This window comes from Lonchura striata, chromosome 14, assembly GCF_050655825.1.
Source record: "Lonchura striata isolate lonStrDom1 chromosome 14, ASM5065582v1, whole genome shotgun sequence".
NCBI classification, from domain to species: Eukaryota; Metazoa; Chordata; class Aves; order Passeriformes; family Estrildidae; genus Lonchura; species Lonchura striata.
Genome location: NC_140716.1, coordinates 14,171,311 through 14,189,946, shown reverse-complemented (window position 1 = coordinate 14,189,946; position 18,636 = coordinate 14,171,311). Strand labels below are relative to the sequence as shown.

The 18,636-nt window shown below is 45.6% G+C and overlaps 1 protein-coding gene across 7 annotated transcripts in view; it reads left to right on the top strand.

Moving 5' to 3' along the window:
* The window catches only part of MGRN1 (mahogunin ring finger 1), a 49,568-nt gene that overhangs the window by 3,045 nt on the left and 27,887 nt on the right, over positions 1-18,636 (top strand). For all 7 annotated transcript variants that reach the window (XM_085592448.1, XM_085592449.1, XM_085592445.1 and 4 more), the window contains exons 2-4: positions 4,949-5,067; positions 7,256-7,344; positions 14,215-14,361. In XM_085592448.1, the coding sequence (XP_085448574.1) occupies positions 4,949-5,067; positions 7,256-7,344; positions 14,215-14,361 (355 nt within the window). The remainder of the gene's footprint in view (positions 1-4,948; positions 5,068-7,255; positions 7,345-14,214; positions 14,362-18,636) is intronic.

Sequence of the window (18,636 nt, the reverse complement as noted above, 5' to 3'; positions counted from 1 at the left end):
GCTGTGGAATTCACCTTGGTCTGTGTGAGCCAGTCCTCAGTGAAGCAGGTTGTTTAACAGCTTTGTTGGAAATTGTGTGCAGTTTTGTAAACAGAAATCCTCTCAAAATGCCCAGCTTATTCCTCCAAGACTCTGTGTGGGCATCATCTACATTTTTCCTTTGTGACTGAGGCTGCTGTAAGGTGATACCCAATTTCCTTCTCTGACCCCTCTTTGCTGGTACCTTTTAACCAAAATTTCTTGCTTTTTGGGGCCCGTGCTGGCATTGTGGCTGCCTGATGGGTTGGGAGGAAGGCCTGGTTTGTACAGAAGAGCAAATGCCTCTGTGAAACAGACTAAAAATGGGTATTTTTTCCCCCATTTAGCAGGGAACAGTTGTGATCTCAGTGGTGCTTCAGTGCTTGGAGCAGTGAAAGGATCTCCCATGCCCCTGTTGCTTTGGAACAGTAGCAATGCCCCAGTGCTTCCCACAGCTCTGCTCCTGTTCCATGAGCTCCTCTGCAGCGTGGAACACGTGCCCTTGAGATGGCTTTTCTCCTCTGGAGTAGCTCTTGGAAGAGGATTCCCTGGAGATTTCTGGAAGCAAAAAAAGGAAGTTGATTGCTCCTCTCTGAAGCTGAACTGCTTTGTTGTTTGGGGATGGGGTTTTAATCAAAGAAAGAGCAGTTGTAAATAGGAGAAGAGTATCCAGAGTCGCACCCAGTCCGTCTCTGTGTTGCTGTGTACCATGACAGTGTCACTGTCCCTGTACTTCACACACTGCTGCTGATTCAGGCTGTGCTGTCAGTCTGCCATGGTGGTGACTGTCTGGCTGAGTAATTAAAGAGAACTCAATTTCTGTCACTTCACTGTTAATTGCATTAATTGTGAGAAGCCTAAGTGGACACCTAAATGCTTTCTGTTAATGAACGTTGTACAACACAGCCTGTGCTGTGATGGGATTACAGTGGTGCTCCTGCCTGCTGTAGGTTGTGTCCCTTCCCAGCTTGTCTCTTGTGCATCATATCCATGGATATGGAATTAGGATGCTGCCTTAGGGAGAGGTAATTATGACTGGAGCAGTCTGGTGCTTAATGCTGGTGCAATTATGATAATAAACCTCCATTACTGTGTTGTACTAAATACAAAGTATTTTGATGTCATTTGGTGCCTTGGAGGAGCCTTGGGTTCCAGTTTGGTTTTGCATGGGATAAATGGGTGAGTCAGACTTGGCTGTTGTGGATGTCCCAGTGGTCCCAGTTTTTCCAGCCACTGTAAAGTTTTCCACCACAGCTGTTTCTCTTACAGCCACTGCTTGGGCTTCATCTACCTCACTTGGTCATGTTCTCTTTTATCTCATGCTGCTCTATGCTTTGTGCTGATTTACTCTGGGGAAGTAAAGCCATAGTTTTTCTTTGTTCTGGCATTTTTGTCCTATTTCATCCTTTTTTATTTATGTGTGATTCTTTCCTGGTCAGCGTGTCACTGCATTTTCCTGAAGGGTTTCTGTTTGTAGCAGTTCTGTGGAGGATCAGTCCAAGGATTTTTTGCTTTTTCTTTTTCCTGCCAAAGAGGATGGTACTTAGCATTCTCCTTCTGCCCATAGCAACAGAGCTGTGTGTGAAGCTGGCCTTGGAACACCTGCTTAAGGTGGTTTTATAGCCTGGGGGAACATATGGGAACAAGGTTCCAGAGGCATGATAGCTTGGCTAAAGTTCTAAAGCTGTCTTTGTACTGGATTTGGAAATGGAACCTAGGATTCTAATGCATAGAAGATATATGCAGGCCTGTTAGAGCCACTAAAAATCCTAAATGTCACAGTGACTGCAAAAGAGGATGTCTCATATTTTCCATCTGGAAGTTTCCTTTTCATTTTAGTCCTTGGTGTGATATTTAAAAAATAGTTTCTTAAAATGTTCTGCCTCCAACTTGGGCAAACTCCGAGGTGATTGTGATGGTGGTTGAGAGGATTAATGCATAACTTTGGTCTTACCTTGAGAGCTCTGAACTTTGGGTGTCATTGTAGCAAGTGCTTTCTGAAAGCTTGCAACAGAATATCTTTTTTTAGCTGCTGAAAAGCGTGTTACAAATTTGTGGAGACAGTTTGCTGCCATTCTGGTTTGTTTGTTGAGAGCTCGCGTGTGTGGCTGCTTTTGTGTGTGCAGCAGCAGTGGCAGAGCCTCGGGGTTGTTCTCACCAGTGTGTTCCCCTCCGAGCACCTCAGAGTGGTTTTCCCTGTGCTCCTCGTGCCTGGCACTGTGTTTCTTGTTTGCTTGTGAAGGAAGTGCCTTGGGGAGAAAAAAAAAAAAAAAGCCTGTCCTTCACATTGCAGGAGGTCACTTAGCAGGAAGGTGAAGAGAGTTCAGTCTGCATGTGGAACTGAAGCTGTGATTCCAGCTACTGTGTGTATTTGTGAGAAATCCCAACAATTTGGTAGAGATGTCAAAAGTAGTTCTTAGTGGAGCAGTGACAGTGTGGCAGGTGCCTTGAACGTGCTGGTTTTGTGTCTGGGTGTTGTTCCAGTGGAGCAAGATAGACCTTTTCACCTCTGGAGATACTCTCAAACCATGTCCTGGGCTGATCCTGCAGCGTGGGCAGCAGGAGGGGGGGGATTCTGCCCCTATCAGGTGAGACCCCACCTGCAGAGCTGCCTCCAGCCCCAGGGCCCAGCTCAGGAAGGATGTGGAGCTGCTGGAGAGAGTCCAGAGGAGGCACCAGGATGATCCCAGCAATGGAGCGGCTCTGCTGGGAAGAAAGGTTGGGAGAGTTGGGATTGTTCAGCCTGGAAAAGAGAAGCTTTGGGGTGAGCTCATTGTGGCCTTCCAGTATCTGGAGGGAGCTTAGAGAAAAAAATGGGGCAAGATTATCTACAAGGGACTGGAGTGACAGGACAAGGGGGAATGGCTTCAAACTGGCAGAGAGCAGGGTTAGATTGGATATTAGGAAGAAATTCTTCCCTGCAAGGATGAAGAGGCCCTGGCAGAGGTTGCCTAAAGAAGCTGTGCCTTCAGCATCCCTGGAAGTGTCCAAGGCCAGGCTGGACAGAGCTTGGAACAGCCTGGTGTCATGGAAGGTGTCCATGGGAGGGAGTTGGAAGTGTGTGATCTTTAAAGTCCCTTCCAGCCCAGGCAGTTCTATGATTCTGTAATTCTGTCTCACTCACTGAATAAGAGGGAGTTCTCTAACTCTGATCCCAGGTAGCCAGCTGCTGTGGTACTGAGACATCCTGCACAAGCATTGTCTTCTCAGATGATGGAGTAAAATGTTCCAAAACATAATCCTGCTTGACCCACATAAAATGCGAAATCTATTCCAGAACTCCAGCCTTCAATGTAGTTTTCCAAACCTCAGTGCATACACAAACCACGGTGGTGTATCTTTGGTGGAGAGGCAGTGTCAGGCTGGCTGTTCTTGGAGATTATATACAGATTAGTTTTTTAATTTGTTGCTTCTGGGAGGAGTGGGAAAAGGCTCCCTGTCATTTGGGGCACCTACATTTGTGTCCAGGAAATGACTGGATGTGGCACTCAGTGCTCTGATCTGGTTGACAAGGTGATGATAGGTCATAGGTTGGACTTGATGATCTTGGAAGGCTTTTCCAACCTAAATGATTCTGTGATTTTGTTATTCTGATTCTGTAGGACAGGTTCTAAGTAGCTGCTGGACCTGTGCTGAGCTTGATTGTTGTATCTGGAAAGAAGGATGTGTTTCAGTACTACAAACATCTGGGTGCTTGTTAGCTGAGCTCAGCAATAGCTGAGCCCTCCCGTCATCATTAAGGTACTGCCATCTGTGCAGAGTGAAAAGAGCCTTTCTTGAAGCATAAAGGGAGAAAGCCTTAATGGAAAAAACAGAGCCATTCATGAAAACCCATCCATTTCAGAGTAAATCCTGCTTGCTCCTAGCTAGAGGGACTGCAGATCCCTCCAGAATGCCTCCACAGCCATTCAGATGATTAGTTACTGCTTCTGGAATGACTCATTTAAACACAAATTTATGCTGTCTATGCATTGCACCCAGGAAAGCAAATACACATTTGGCTCAGTCCTCTCATTCCCCACTCTGAAACTTGAAGGGAAGTGGTTTGGATGGAGCCTTTTATTTCAGTTCTCTCCTGATACTTATTTATCTGAAACTAACTCTGTGAAGTTCACATTTGAGAGTGTTTTCCTGAAATCTTTCTGGGAGGGAGCTACTTTTGTGGTGCTCTGACACACTTGAATTAATTATGTTAATTTTACAGTCAGTTCCATGCTCCAGAATCCCAGTGACCTTGCACATGCTTTGTGTCCTGAAATTTCCACTGTAGTGCATCACCTTAAAGATGAATGAGACAAATATGTGGTGAAACTTTCAGAGCTGACTTTCACTTTAGTCAGTCCCTGTTTTCTCTCCCAGATATCCATATTTCTGCATTTAGAACTGTCAGCATTATTAATGAAATCAGCATCAGGGTGTACAGTCTCTGGCACTCCCAGTAAAGGTTTGGAGTGGTTCTTGTGTGGGATATGGGAGTGAAAGGCAAACTTTGCCTAACAGGAGACTCTGTGGCTGTGCTGAACTTTGCACTGGCAGGAAGCCTCATCCTTCTCTGAGCAGGCCCATGGTGTTTGTGGGACTGAGCTTCACAGTGGGAAGTGGAGAAAACAGGAAGAATTTACCAGATTGGAGCAATATTGGAAAGAACTGACTTTTCCTTCTTCCTGTCCCTTCTCTGGAAAACAAGTTGAAATGGAATTATCTCCACTGTAATATTTATTCTAGGTTTTTGTTTTGTTTGTTTGGTTTCTTCCTCTCTTCTCCTACTGTTGGCAGTGGCCCTGAGTACTATGGAGAAAGGGTGAATAAGCGAGTATTTTCTGTGTCTTGTAGCTCTTTTGTACTTGTGAATTTAAAACTGGCTAGACTTCCCCAGGAAGCACTCATTTAGAGGTTTTTTTTCCCATTCTCTTGTGTTTTTTGTTTCTAGGAAACTACTTTGCAAGTCACTTCTTTATGGGAGGTGAGAAGTTTGACACCCCTCACCCTGAGGGTTACCTTTTTGGTGAGAACATGGACTTAAACTTCCTTGGAAATAGACCAGTTCAGGCAAGTTCCTATGTTCTGTCTGCTTTACTCTTTTTTGTTTCCTGCTTGTTTTGGAAAATCTTGTGTAGGGTATGCAGAGGAGAGTGACACAGACCTAAGAGGTCCTCACTGCTGGGGAATGTCATTCCAGTCTCTTCAGATGCAAACTGAGTTTTCCTGAGAAGCTGAATTCGCCTTGGAGGCTTATTTTCACTCCGGACAGAAGGAATTGGTGGTGGGGGAAGAATAACAGGGACTTGGGAGCACAGAATTTGGGACTAATTCTGTCTGCCTGCCTGAGCAAGTGTAAAACACACTGCAGAGAAGACTGGGAAGCAGAGCCTGAAATTCCCAAGGCTCCTGGGCATGTTGGGTGTTCAACATGTGTTGTTTTCTGTGTATGAATGGCCTGACTGGGTGTAGGGCAGTGTTAAGACAGACCTTAGCATTTTGTGAATTTTATACCTAAGTGGTATACCTACCTGCTCAGAATGTCCCTCCTCTTATCCTAGCTGGAACATAAATGTAATTTTGGGCCCACAGATGTCTGCGAGACTGTGAAAAGCTACTTGCTCAAGTGATTGGCTTGTTCTTGAAAAGGGAATAATGTTGTTCTGAGGGAAAGACAGGAATTTTATGCGAAGTGTTGTTTTGGATTTCTCTTGCATCTCAGAACTCCTTAAAATGAGCCACAAGGTAACAGAGTCAGAGCCATTTGGAGATCTTTTTGAGTGCTGGAGAGGACAGGGAAGAGCTGCTTTCTTTGTTCTCTATTTTCCTAGTTGTTTCTGCAGCTTCCAAACATGAAAATGAAAACTAGAAGTCACGGTTCTCCTCATCAGAAAAGCTGTGACTATTAATTAAGACACGTTTGTAATTCTTGGTGGCAGTTTGGGATCACCCTGGTTTTACAGGGAAACTGAGGCAAGTTGGAATTGGAACAGTTACAAGCACATTCTGTTTTCTGAGCTTCTCCTCAGGCTGTGCCACTGGTCATTTTGGAACCACACTCAGTTCACAGGACGGACAAGGAGGAATCTAGAAAGTCTTTGTTTAAGCAGGAAGTGCAGTTGGGCAACAGAATTAGGAAGGAGGGACTTGAGCTGGATCTCTGTGGTTGTATTAGTGCTGGACATTCCTGGGGGTGCTCTCCACATCCCCTGTGCCACGTCTGCACACAGGCCCCTCCCTGCAGGAGCTGACCTGGCAGAGTTAAATCACCTGCACGTCTCAGCCTGGCTTTCCTTGCTGACACCCCAGCACTGGGTATCATCATTTCTCCAGAGGGGAGTGGGTGAGAGGCCATTAACACCATGGGACTTTTGCCAAGTGGGTTTAGGAGAAGGAGGCTGTTATGGAATATAGTTTGCCTATGTAAAGTTAAAGCCCTTTGGCAGCTCTGATTAATTTTCAAGGGAAAAAAACACAAAACACTCAAACACAGAACAGCAGCACTGTTTTCTGGACATGGGCCCAGTTATTGCTTTGGAGTAACTGAGGCTTTGCCTCATTTCTAAGGAAATGTGTTGGTGGTCCCTGGTGCCCAGCAGGCAGATCTGAAGCTGTATAGGTTGTGATCACCACAGTAAGCAGTTTCCTTTGCATTTCTCACTGGAGATCTGTTCTCACTAAGGAGAATTACAGTCTGAAGCATTATTGTCCCTATTTAAAGGACAATCTGTGAGAGAAGGTTTCTTAACTGTAGAATAGAATGAGGCCCCCTATCCCTGTCTCTTTCTTTTCCAGAACATTTGCCCCATTGTTTCAGAATAAAAAGAGTTTCCCCCAATAATCCGGGGTTTCAGCATGCTGATTAGCAGTCAGATCACTGCTTGCATGCTGTAATACACATGAAAGAGCTGCATTTCTTCTGCTCAAGCTGGAGGTGGGTTCTTTAATGGAAATAAAAGCTTAGGAGAACAAGGCTTTCCTGACTGAGAATTCAGGGTGGAGAGAAGGACCTCATGAAAATGCCCTTTCTTGAAGTGTGTATTTTCAGTATGAGCTGTTGCTGGGCTAGGGCAGGATTTTCACCCTGAAACACACTTGATTTATCTGTAAATAAAATATGCTATTGCTGTTCCTTGTGGCTGCTGTACTGAATACCCTGAAAGCTACATGCTTCTTGATTTGGGTAAATTACATGCTAGGTAACATGCTGCTACCTTTTATAATGTAATAACAGCAGAATGATTTGCCTCTGTTCCAGTTTCCCTATATAACTCCAGCCCCACATGAGCCAGTGAAGACACTGAGGAGTTTGGTGAACATCCGCAAGGACTCTCTCCGACTTGTGAGGTACTGCCATTACCTGACCCTTTCATTTTACTCAATCCAGAGATCTGTCAGCCACAGCCAAGCTGTACTGGTAAGGTTTTGGAGAATGGCTGATATCCAGATCCTTGTTGCTAGATATGTCCAGAGGTTTCTTTGTTCCCTTTTGAGCTTTCAAGTGGTTTATATGCTCCTTATCCAAACAATCTGTGTTTCCAAACAGAACCAATGATGTGTCTGTTTCTGCAGGACAGACTGGAGTGGTAAACAAAGTCATGAAATCATTAGCACGAGCGGAAGATATTAGTCAGGTCAATAAACTTTACAGACAGATTCCTTCCTGCATTCCTGTGCAAGGAGAAGCCAGAGGGGAGCTGATTCTGGTGCGAGTCACAGGCCAGGAAGACTGATAGGTCTTGAGTGAAACTTCCTCAGGTTTCTCCTGCTGCCAAGATGAAGTTTGGTCCTAGTGTTATGCATTTGTTTAGATGGCTTGTGTCCCCTGCATGGGGGAAGGACAACCATGGGCATGGTAGCTGTCACTGCTCCACGCTGAGATCTGAACCAGCAGAGCTGGATTAAAGCACTGGCTTGCACTCAGACCTGCAGCTGTCCCCTTTCCAACAGATGGCTGAGGTACAGGGCCCAGCATTCAGTGTTTTGTTTGGGTCTGAGCACTGGGCAGATGTCCAGGCAGAGCTTTTCCCAACCATCCTGGCTGGAGTCGCTCTGGATTGTGCATCTTGGGGCTGGCAGGGCTCCAGCTGCAGCTCCCAGCCAAGGTGGCTCTGAGAGCGTGGTGTAATATGAGCACTTTGAGTCATAACCAAAATCCCTGTTTGTTTTTATGTGAAAACAGATGTGGGTTTTTTTTGTTTTGTTTTGTTTTAAAATGAGTAAAACCTGTGGTTTCAAAGCTGATTGAGCTTCCAAATAAGTGACCATTGGTAAACTGCTCTGAAAGCTCTTTGGTTTTTCATCATGAGGGTGAAGTACTTCTCTAGGAAAAAAGAGGAGGAACATAAGCCAAATGGGAAGTGGCTTTTTCCCTGAGAGAGGCCTGGCTGTGAATGGAGCAGTTGCTGTGATTTAGTACATATAGTTCTGTCATTCTGCTTTCTGTGGTTGCACGTCCCATTTCCCCGAGCAGAGTTGCAGCTCTGGACTATTTGGAATGTAGTGTCCATGCACCTTGACAGTATCTAGGTTTTCATCCATCTAATTCCTGGTACTATCAGTTCTTTTTCTGCCTCATGAGCTCTCACAGGCTCTTGTGCTGCTGCTGTGTCAGTGCTGACGACAACACTGCCAACATGACTCTATTGAATTTTGCACTGATGTAGGCCCAAAATGAGGTTTTAATTGGCAGTCCCCAAGGGTACATTCTGTCTTGTGCTTTTCTACTCTTCTGGCCCCACAGGCTTTGTCTTCCTCCCTCTGTACTCGTAAAGGACACTTTGTGCCCTCTCCAGCCTGGCTTATTCACAACCAGTCATTGAGGTTTGCACATTCTTTCCAGAGCAGAATTTACCACATCCTCCACCAAATATAGTGATATTGAGCCAAGTGTCCAGGTGTAAAGTTCTAAGTGTATGTTCTGGTGGTAACATCCCCATCAGCTTTTTCATAGAATCCCAGACCGGTTTGGGTTGGAAGGGATCTTAAAGACCATCTCGTTCCACCCCCTGCCATGGGGACACCTTCCACTGTCCCAGGCTGCTCCAAGCCCTGTCCAGCCTGGCCTTGGACACTTCAGGGATCCAGGGGCAGCCACAGCTGCTCTGGGCACCCTGTGCCTCACCACCCTCCCAGGGAACAATTCCTTCCCAATATCCCATCTATCCTTGCCCTCTGGCAGTGGGAAGCCATTGCCCCTTGTCCTATTACTCCAGGCCCCTGTTGAAAGTCCCTCTTGAGCTCTCCTGGAGCCCCTTTAGGCACTGGAAGGGCTCTGAGTTCTCCCTGGAGCCTTCTCTTCTCCAGACTGAAGAACACCAACTCTCACAGCTTGTCCTCACAGGAGAGGTGCCATGGAGGAATATAGGGAAATGTCCACTCTGGCCTTCTTGCCCAGCTCTGACCAGACAAAATTCTGAGCTTTGCCAGATCCTGAATTTTTACAGGATAAACAATTAACCTGTGGATATAGGTGTTAAAGTTCTGAGTCTTCAATGTCACCTGTGAGTGTTTGATTTCTGGCAGGAGGAGACTGTGAACCTCAGAGCAGGGCAGCAGGAATTTTACTGTTAACCATTAAAAAAGAAAGACTTCCTTCTATTTTTCTTGTGTCTCACATTTCGCCTTGGATTAGAAACTTTGTTTTGGAGCCCCAGTACCTGTTGTGCTGGTACTGGCTGTTCCTTCTTCTCCTGAAAGCACTTCCAGCAGCAGGAGGAAGACCAGCTCAGGAGACAATGTCTGTTGTTGCACCCTGGGGCAGCTTCTCTGCTTCAGCTTCTGGGCTTTGGATAGCATCATGGAACAAAAGCTTTGAAGGAATCAGCAACTGTAGTGGTTTGGAAATGTGTCTGAAACATCAGGAGTATCATGGAGAATAGTCATGGAGTGTTTTGGATAAGGACCTGAGAGAGGTGGATGGTGGGGGCTGAGGGGAGACAGATGAGTTGCAGGGAGTGAGAGAAAGGAAATCTCTTCCCTCTGCAGTACAGAGGGGCTGACCTTGGTCCTTGGATCTGTTCATCCTGTGGTGGAGGTGGTGAGGGGCTGGGACTGCCTGCTCTGCAGCCCTGGATGGTGTTAAACTGAACAGATCTTTGCAGAAGCCCCAAATAGGAGAACCCCTGTGTTTGGTGATGCTCTCTCCTGTTCCCCTGTGAAAGTCAGTGCTGACAGAGGTGTCACTAATTCTGCTCTCACTTTTTGCCTGCTCAAACACTGGGTAAATGCAGATCTCACAGCACTCAGTCAAGGGATGTACTTAACATTTATCCTTCATGTCTATGTGTTGGTCAGACTTCTGAATCTCCTCAAAGGATGAAATTGGGTTTGGCTCAACCTAGTTCTATAAAACTGCCATGGCTGCTGTTAATTATATTTTTATCTGTTAATTCTTTAACAGACAATAAAAAGCTCCAGCCTTTCCATTGTTTTATCCAGGAGTGATGTCAGACCAGGTGGCCTCAGCTCCCCTGGTCATCCTGCTTTGCCTTTTGCATCAAAACATTGGATCAGCTATTTGTTCTCAAAGGTGGTCAGTCTCTTTCCTCTGTACCTGTGGTTGTGAAGGCTCTGTGATGCACCTCTGTGCATGACCCAAAGGCACACCCAGCAATGTCACTGGTTCCCAAATCTGTGCATGCATCTGTGACCACCACACATGGACACTGTCTGTAGGGCTTGGCTAAATGGGCACCATAAAATTCAAGTGCAGGTTGAGATAGACGAGCTCTTGAAGCACCTGGACCACCTCCTTATGCCACATCCCCTTCAAAGAAAGAGGAATGCAAAATGAGTGATTTTTGTCTTGTTACTTCCCTGATGTTACATCCCACCATTCCTGCACCTTAAGGTGGCACATGAGATGTCTCTGCCTCTCAAAGTATGCACCAAAGTAGTCTTTGCTTGTTCCTCAGGCCAGCTACCATGTGTGCAGTCTTTTCTCACCTGAACTCTTTGCTCTGTGGCAGATCATAGAATCCCAGACTGGTTTGGGTTGGAAGGAAGCTCAAAGCTCGTCTCCTTCCACCCCCTGCCATGGGCAGGGACACCCTCCACTAGAAAAGGCTGCTCCATGCCCTGTCCAACCTGGCCTTGGATCCAGGGGCAGCCACAGCTTCTCTGGGCACCCTGTGCCAGGGACTCAGCACCCTCACTGGGAAGAATTTCTTCCTTACATCTAATCTAACCCTGCTTTATGTCAGTGTGAATCCATTCCCCCTTGTCTTATCACTCCACGCCCTTGTAAATAGTCTATCTGCATCTTTCTGTCCTGTTCAGGTACTGGAAGGTTGTGAATTATTTTCTGTGCCTCCAGCAGCAGGGATGTTACAACAGGAGGGCACAGCCTTGCTGTGACTGTCACCATTTAGGCACTGGTACCTTGCCCTCTGCTCCAGTGGTGCTGTTCCAGACAGACAAGGCTCAGCCTCTTTTCCCTCCCATCCTTCAGAAACCTTCCCTCCAGGCACTGCAGTGGCCCCTCAGTGGTTTCCCAGGGCAACAGATCTAGTCTAGTCTAGCTTTAACCCCTTATCTCCCTAGAAGGATGGAAGCACATTCTGAGTGCTGGCAGAGAGGTGCAGGGTGAGGCTGGGAGCAGGAGGGTGATCTGGGGTGCTTTTTGTGTCTTCCCTGAGAAGACAAAGCAGGCAGTGCTTGTGCCAAGGACATGTTTGTGTGTGAGCTGCCCACGCCCAGGTGTCCCCATTGTTACTTGGTACTGTCACAGGGATCTCAGTCTGTGCTGTAGCTCTCGCATGTGCTGGCTATCTCTATTTAATACCTACCTGTGCATGAGTCTGAAGGAGCCTCTGCCTGCAAGAGGTGCTGGTTCTCCCACCCTGCTGCTTCTGGAAAAAGTGGCAAGTCTGTCATAGCCTGGATCCTTCGTCTCCAGCCTCGAATCCACAGAGTGCAGCACAGCAAGAGGTGACTTGTGCTGCTGCTCTCACACACAACACTTGCGAGTGGATTGTTGCCTGTGTTCTTGGGTCAGTCCAGCACAAAATGTTGATGGTTCCTGTGTTCTTTAGGCAAATCTGCCCTTCTGCCCAGTGTTTCTTCTTTACAGCCTTCAAATGCCATGATTTTCACTTTGCAAATTTTTCACTTTTACAAAATGCAACTAGCTTGTGTGAAAATACCATCTTTCTCTGTACTGTATATTGTGTCTAGGTTTCTGCAGATGTTAAGACTCCAGTTCTTGGGATTTGTTTTTTTTTTTTTTTTTATACTGGCATCTTGGGTGTTTTTAGCTTGATTTGCTGCTCTGACCTAGGTGAACCTCTGTCAAAAGCCTCTCCAAGTCCTTCAGACAGGAATGTGTGTGTGTGCTGTAGTGGCTCACTGGGGTTACATTAGTACAAATACGTGTGTTGAGTATTTGATTACTACTCTTAAATTTTATTTTGCACTTTCTGTATTAAATTACTGAAACTGAAAATTTCATTCTTGTTCGGTGTGGTGTTAAATAAAATTCAACCTGGTACCCTATTAATTAGTCAGCAGTTGCTGTCAGTGAACTTGGTAAATAAGGATTCCCTTGACAATTTTAGATTGAATTATGGAGGTATGTCTGACCCATTTCTGGGCATTTTTGACAGTACAGTGTATTCATCAGGGCTGTTTAATGAGGGGAGAGGCTGATACTGTGAAGACAGAGGATGCCAAGCTTTTCCTGAATAGTTCAGCTGCTTGGCTATGACCCAGCCATCATGGCAATAAAAGTATTACTGATAAAAAAATGAGGCTGGAGCTGGATGACAAGTCAGTGCTGTTACACCTCTCAAAAGCAGCCTTGCTGCCCTCACCATTCCCACACAGCACTTGAGCTCACAGTGCTACCTGTGGTAATGGAATTTGAATTTCTGGAGAAGCTGCTGCTGCCCTACCAGTAAATCACATCCATTTTTCTGTCACTTTGCTCTTCGAGGCAGGGGGAGCTTGGTCAGTTCAGGAGAAGAGGACACTGAGGGCAGAGCTCAGGGTGGGCTGCAGCTCCTCCCCAGGGGCAGCTCCAATCTCTGCTCCCTGGGACAGGGTCAGGGAAGGGCTGGAGCAGGGCCAGGACAGGGTCAGGCTGGAGGGCAGGCAGAGGGTGCTGGGCACTGCCCAGGCTCCCAGAAATGGGCACAGCCCCGAGGCTGCCAGAGCTCCAGGAGGGTTTGGACAGTACAGGGTGGGATTGTTGGGGTGTCTCTACAGGAGCAGGGCTTGGACTGGATGATCCTTGGGGGTGCCTTCCCACTCAGGATATTCCATCATTCTGTGATTTTCTTGTGGTGTGTTGTGTTGGCTGCTTGTTCCAAGGCCTGCTGGTTTCTCTGGCCACTCCTGGCACTCTGTAAGTCCCCCTGGCCCATGGCAATATCTCACTGCCCCAGAGCTGGCTTCAGTCCTCCTCTTCAATGGATTTGTGCTTCTTCCTGCAGTAGGGAAAAGGAGTAACCCTGGCAGTGGTGATCACACAGTGGGATCCAGCTATGCAGGACCCTGTAGCCAAATTAGGTCTCAATTTTATGTTAATTGAAATAACTTTAACCTTATTCTATTGATTATCATGTGTTTGTTTGCAGCTGGATGTGTTAATTTGTTCATACAGGAAATGTGTGCAAGCTCCAGCCAGTCCTTCACAGCACCAGAGGTTTAGTTGATCATTTGTACATTTAAAGGTGTTTGAAGTTCCTATATCTGGATGCTTTCTGAGCTAAATATCATCTTCTGGGTGATACTGGAGGTACTTTTTGTCAAGCTTCAGGAGTTCTTTGTATTACAGAAACTTTGATTGTTTTGCCTGTCTCACACCATTTCATTGCAGAGTTAAAAGAATTACACTTAAGATTTCTCAAGTCCATGTAGGATTTCGTTAGGCCAAATACTGAGCCTAATGTGAAGATTTAAAAGGAAGGAGAATGTTTCTTCTCCTCAGTATTTGACATTCAGGATTTCCCTTTCTTGTCTCATTCTGTGTCCTGACACTGTAAGGCTCGGTTAGATCTCTCAACACCATAGTTAGTTCACTTTAATAACTTCAGTCATATCTTGGAAGAAACTTCTTCAGGGGAAAGAATGGAAATCTGGGAAGGGCAAGATGGAAGCCCAGGCTGCTTTGCCTGCCCGGGACACCAAGGCTGGAGTAGTTTTGTCTTTATTTCCAGAATGATCCTGTTGATACCTCATAAAGATGTGTTCTAATCCTCTGGCATTGTCTTTCAGGTATAAAGATGATGTTGACAGCCCTACTGAGGAGAATGGGAAGCAGAAGGTCTTGTACAGCCTGGAGTTCACCTTTGATGCAGATGCCCGTGTTGCCATCACAATCTACTGCCAGGCTACAGAGGAGTTTGTTGGTGGCATGGCCGTGTAAGTCCTGGGCTAGTGGGCACATGGAGTGGCACAGGAGCTGGGATGATGAGCTATCACACATCTCTCATTAATCATCCCTGAGGCAGGGTTGCCACACATGGTAGAGTGGGAAATTTCTTTTTTTTTTCAGATAACTTTGAATATTGTTTTCAACTCCCTCACATAGTCAATATCTTCTCTTGTTCCCTTTTAGGTTTGGTTTAAGGGTATAGGGAAACCATTCTGTGTGCAACAAAGGAGAGGAACTCACAGCTGTATGTTTTGTCAATGAAGTGTTCTGTGACATTAAAAAACCAACCACCCTTCCCTTCAAATACTACCTATTTTTTTTCCCTAGATCACCCAATTCACTGTCTATCTGTGTTCCCTGTGACAGGAGCATCTGGGCCACCAAAGTAAAGTTCAGTCTGACATTAACAGGGAAAGTCTGTGGCACTGAGGCCCACCCAAAGCCCACTTTGGGATAAATGCCCAGCTCAACACTGGGTGTTAGGAGATGGAGAGGATTTACTTCCTGAAGCCCTGTCTGTATGTGTTTCCATGCCATCTTTCCTGATATTAGTCTTTGTTTAGCTGTGGAAAGAATGACCAAAATGTCTATTGTGGGAACCTTCTCATATCCTGATAGTACATCTCTCCAGAATTTAAAACCTTTTTATCTAAATCAGCACATTTAAACCATTCCAGTCAGCACTGTATCCCACAAGACTATGAAAAATTTCCTCTCTATGTTAGAGCAAAGGTGGCTGGGATGTGCTCTGCCTGGTGTGAGCTGCTGATATGGTGTGGTGCATTTCCAATGGCCATGGGACAAAGAATTCCTTTGGCTCCAAGGGTAAAGGAAGATTCAGGCTGCAGAAGCTCTTGGCTTCCTCTAGTAGAGGCTTTTGGCTGACCAGAGGCTCCTGGACATAGTGCTGATGGCTTCTGCAGTGATGCTCTGGAGCTGGGGCTAAACTTTGCCTTGGTTGAAGGGACCTGCAGAGGCTTCAGCAGGTAGAAATATCTATGGCAAACCATAAAAGGGCTTCTTTGTTTTATGCGAAGTATAAACATCCCACTAATGATCACTGAATAGTGTATTTTTAGAAATGAGAGTAGCTCAATTCTCCAGTCCAGATATGCATTCCTTCAAACTGGAGGATACCCTGATCCAGAATTTTTGTTTAGGCCCATTTCCCTTCATCTACTGAAGCCAATGGCTGCCTTTATTCTGGGGAGGTAATAAGTGAGCTCCTTTTTAAAGTGTGTGAAAATTATCTCTCAACAAACTCTGAATATACTTTATGTTTAGATCCAGCTTTTCCAGAGCAGAGCTGAATACAGCCTTAGAAATCCTGATAAAGTTTCCATGTTCTGTCTCTTAGGTCCTTAGGTTTCCTGTGAATTTAGTGCTAGTGAAGGTGTTGGAATGGCAGCCTTGGAGATTGAAGTCCTCTTTCCCTAACACAGGTACAACGTGGAGAGGTGGCCAGTGTCCCTGGTGCTGCCCTGCAGTGTTCCTTGGTTTTTGACCTAAGAAGGAAACCAACCATGGGCTGATGGGGAGAACTGAGGGCCTCTGTGGCCAGGGTGGATGTATGTACATTGCTAGACTTAAGCCATGGCTCAAATCAGTAAGGCTTGGTTTAAATCATTGATTTTGATCTTGTTTTCCCCTGTTAGTTTATCCTGAAGGAGAATTTCATTGGCATTGGTCAGTAGCAATGAAACATCTACAGCACAGTGAGCTTCATATCAAACCTTGTGCTGTATTTTTTATGCCACAGTCTGTAAAGAATATCCATATAGTTTAAAATCTATTTTTCAGACTCCCGCTTTTGTATTTTATGCCAAAATGGCAATAACCCAAAGTTATTCTAAAAATAAATATTTAAATTATTTTTTTAAAGCCCACGTCTTGAACCAGGCTGTGTTGGGCTGGAATTGTACCTGAGGTGACCCAAGACCAACAGTGTTTGTTCTTGTTGGTTAAACTACTCATGCTGCACTCTTAAGAGACTCTCTTGTCAAGTTGTGCCTTGAAGAATAATTGCTTAATAGAATTGTTTTAGTTACCAAATATAACCAACTGTTTCTGGACAAAGAGTGTTTTCAGTCCTCTGTAACTAGTAGCTCTCCTTTTGGTGGTTGGTTGGAGGAAGAAAAGAGGTTTTGGTTCACTTAAGAACACTTTTTTCCTGAAATTTAGTGCCATGCACCAAGCTAGTGACTGTCACCAGTGCTGTTATCTGTCCTTTACAACTTGTGCAGCAAACATGAACTACCCAATGGCTTTTAAATTAAATTTGAGCAATTCGTAGATAGAGTTTCTGTACATAAACAGAGCTGTTGACTTCAAAGAATTTTGTTTTTAAATGTGAATTTTTTTAATCCACCCTGTCCATGGTTGAGTGAGAGAGGGATGTCTGTTAGATGGCAGAGCTGAAGCCTGTGTTCCTGAGCCCTCTGCATGAAACCAGGATCAACAGTGATTTCCCCACTAATGGAAATCCAGCCAATGGGTCTGTGCTGTCCTGCTGGGGGGAACAGTCCCTGGTGCACTAAACCTTCTAAAAGGTCAAAGCACCCACATTCAGCTCTTTCTTCCACTTTTTCATTTAATAAATCATACTTTCATTCTCCATAGTACAGGAATGATGAACTGCCTGTGTCTGCTCTGGGGTGCTTGAACAATAAATGTTATGTAAATGTGGGTGCAGGGGCTGCACCAGAAGCCAGGAAACTTTTTGGAAGGCATGATCCTGATTTCGTGCAGATGTGTAGGGGGGAAGTCAGAAACAAATATAGACTTTATAAGCTGCTTTAATTCAACCCAGGCTATTTTTCCATGTGGAAGTGGCTCCTGAAGCACGTCTTGGGGCCAGTGCAGCTGCCCAAGTAGGCATCTCTGCTTCTCTGGATTTGCTGGCTGCTAGTAAAAACCTTTTGAAGCTCTGATTTCAGCTTTGCAAAGCAATTCTGTAAGGGCAGTGCTGTAATTACTTTGAGTTATTCTTTTCAAATTCTAGTGGAAAAAAAAATCTGGGCTGCATTCTTAGAGCTCTGAGTGGAGCGAGTGCATTTCAGTGCACTGACAGGAATGCAGCTTTCCCCTGCCTGGGCTGGTGGATTTTCCTTCTCCTCAATCTCTTTTGGTGCTAACAGCTGCATTCATGGAACAAGCATGTGCAAAAGCTGTCCTGTGTGTAAATTCAACACTTCTTCTATTGCACTTGATTGGGATGAAGATGCTCTTTAAAACAAAACACCTTTTTTTTTTTTTTTTTTCCACTCTCCTAAATTAATGCTGAATCCTAAAATGGGAGAAACTTTCTGGCCTCCTGTGAAAAGCAGGAATTTTCTCCCAGCTCTCAGCCCGCAGCATGGCTCTTTAGAAATGCTAAACAAGTTATTCCTGCTTCCCTGCTGGAACAGCCACTGATCCTGATAGTATCAGCACTCCTGCAAAACTCCTGCCAGGTGGTTGTGGTCATGCAGTTTGGGGTGAGAGGAGGGAGGGGAGGGAAGAGAAGGGAAGGTGGCTCTCCCTGAGCAGTGGCTTTGCTTGTTGTGGAGCCTCTGCTCACCTGAGAGCCACAGCACTGTGTCGTGGGCCTGGCTTTGGGATTAGCTGGTTTTCATGACCAAGGGAAAGGCTTTCTGCAAGCCAGGGAGCTTCCTCCTGGAGTTTGGGCTTCATTTGAAAGCTGGTGGCTTTGTCAGTCCTATCCTAACCTGTCTCAAAGTATGTTCAGCAGACTTTCCCAGATAATTGTACTGGGAGATACACTCAACTGTAGTATTTCCTAGCCAAGATCCTGGGAACACATAGCTGCCAACAGCTGCATGCTTCTTGTCCTGAAGTGCTGAACTCACAGGGAACTGTGTCATCACTTTTGTGGGACCACAGATGACCAGCAAGGTCTGGTGAATGTGATTGTATTGGTGATTATAAAGATGTGTTCACCTCTGCAGCACCATACCCAGGGGAAGGTACCCTGCACTTTTTGGTACTAGTGCAGATATGTGTAGAAGCCTTTTGGATGAAACATAAATTAGTTTAAATCTGGGAGGACTGCTTCTCTCACCTTTGAAGTGCCTTTTGCTTGGTTACTTTGTGGTGAGAACTCAGTCTAAATATGAAACACATCAGTTCTCAGAGGATGAGCTAGTGCACCACCCCAAGGGTAACAGATATACCTATGTCCAAGTCTCTTCAGTGGTAAGGAATTAGCACTGACCTGCCTCTGAAGCTCAAGACTCTCCCCACCCAGTATCTTCAGTTTTATT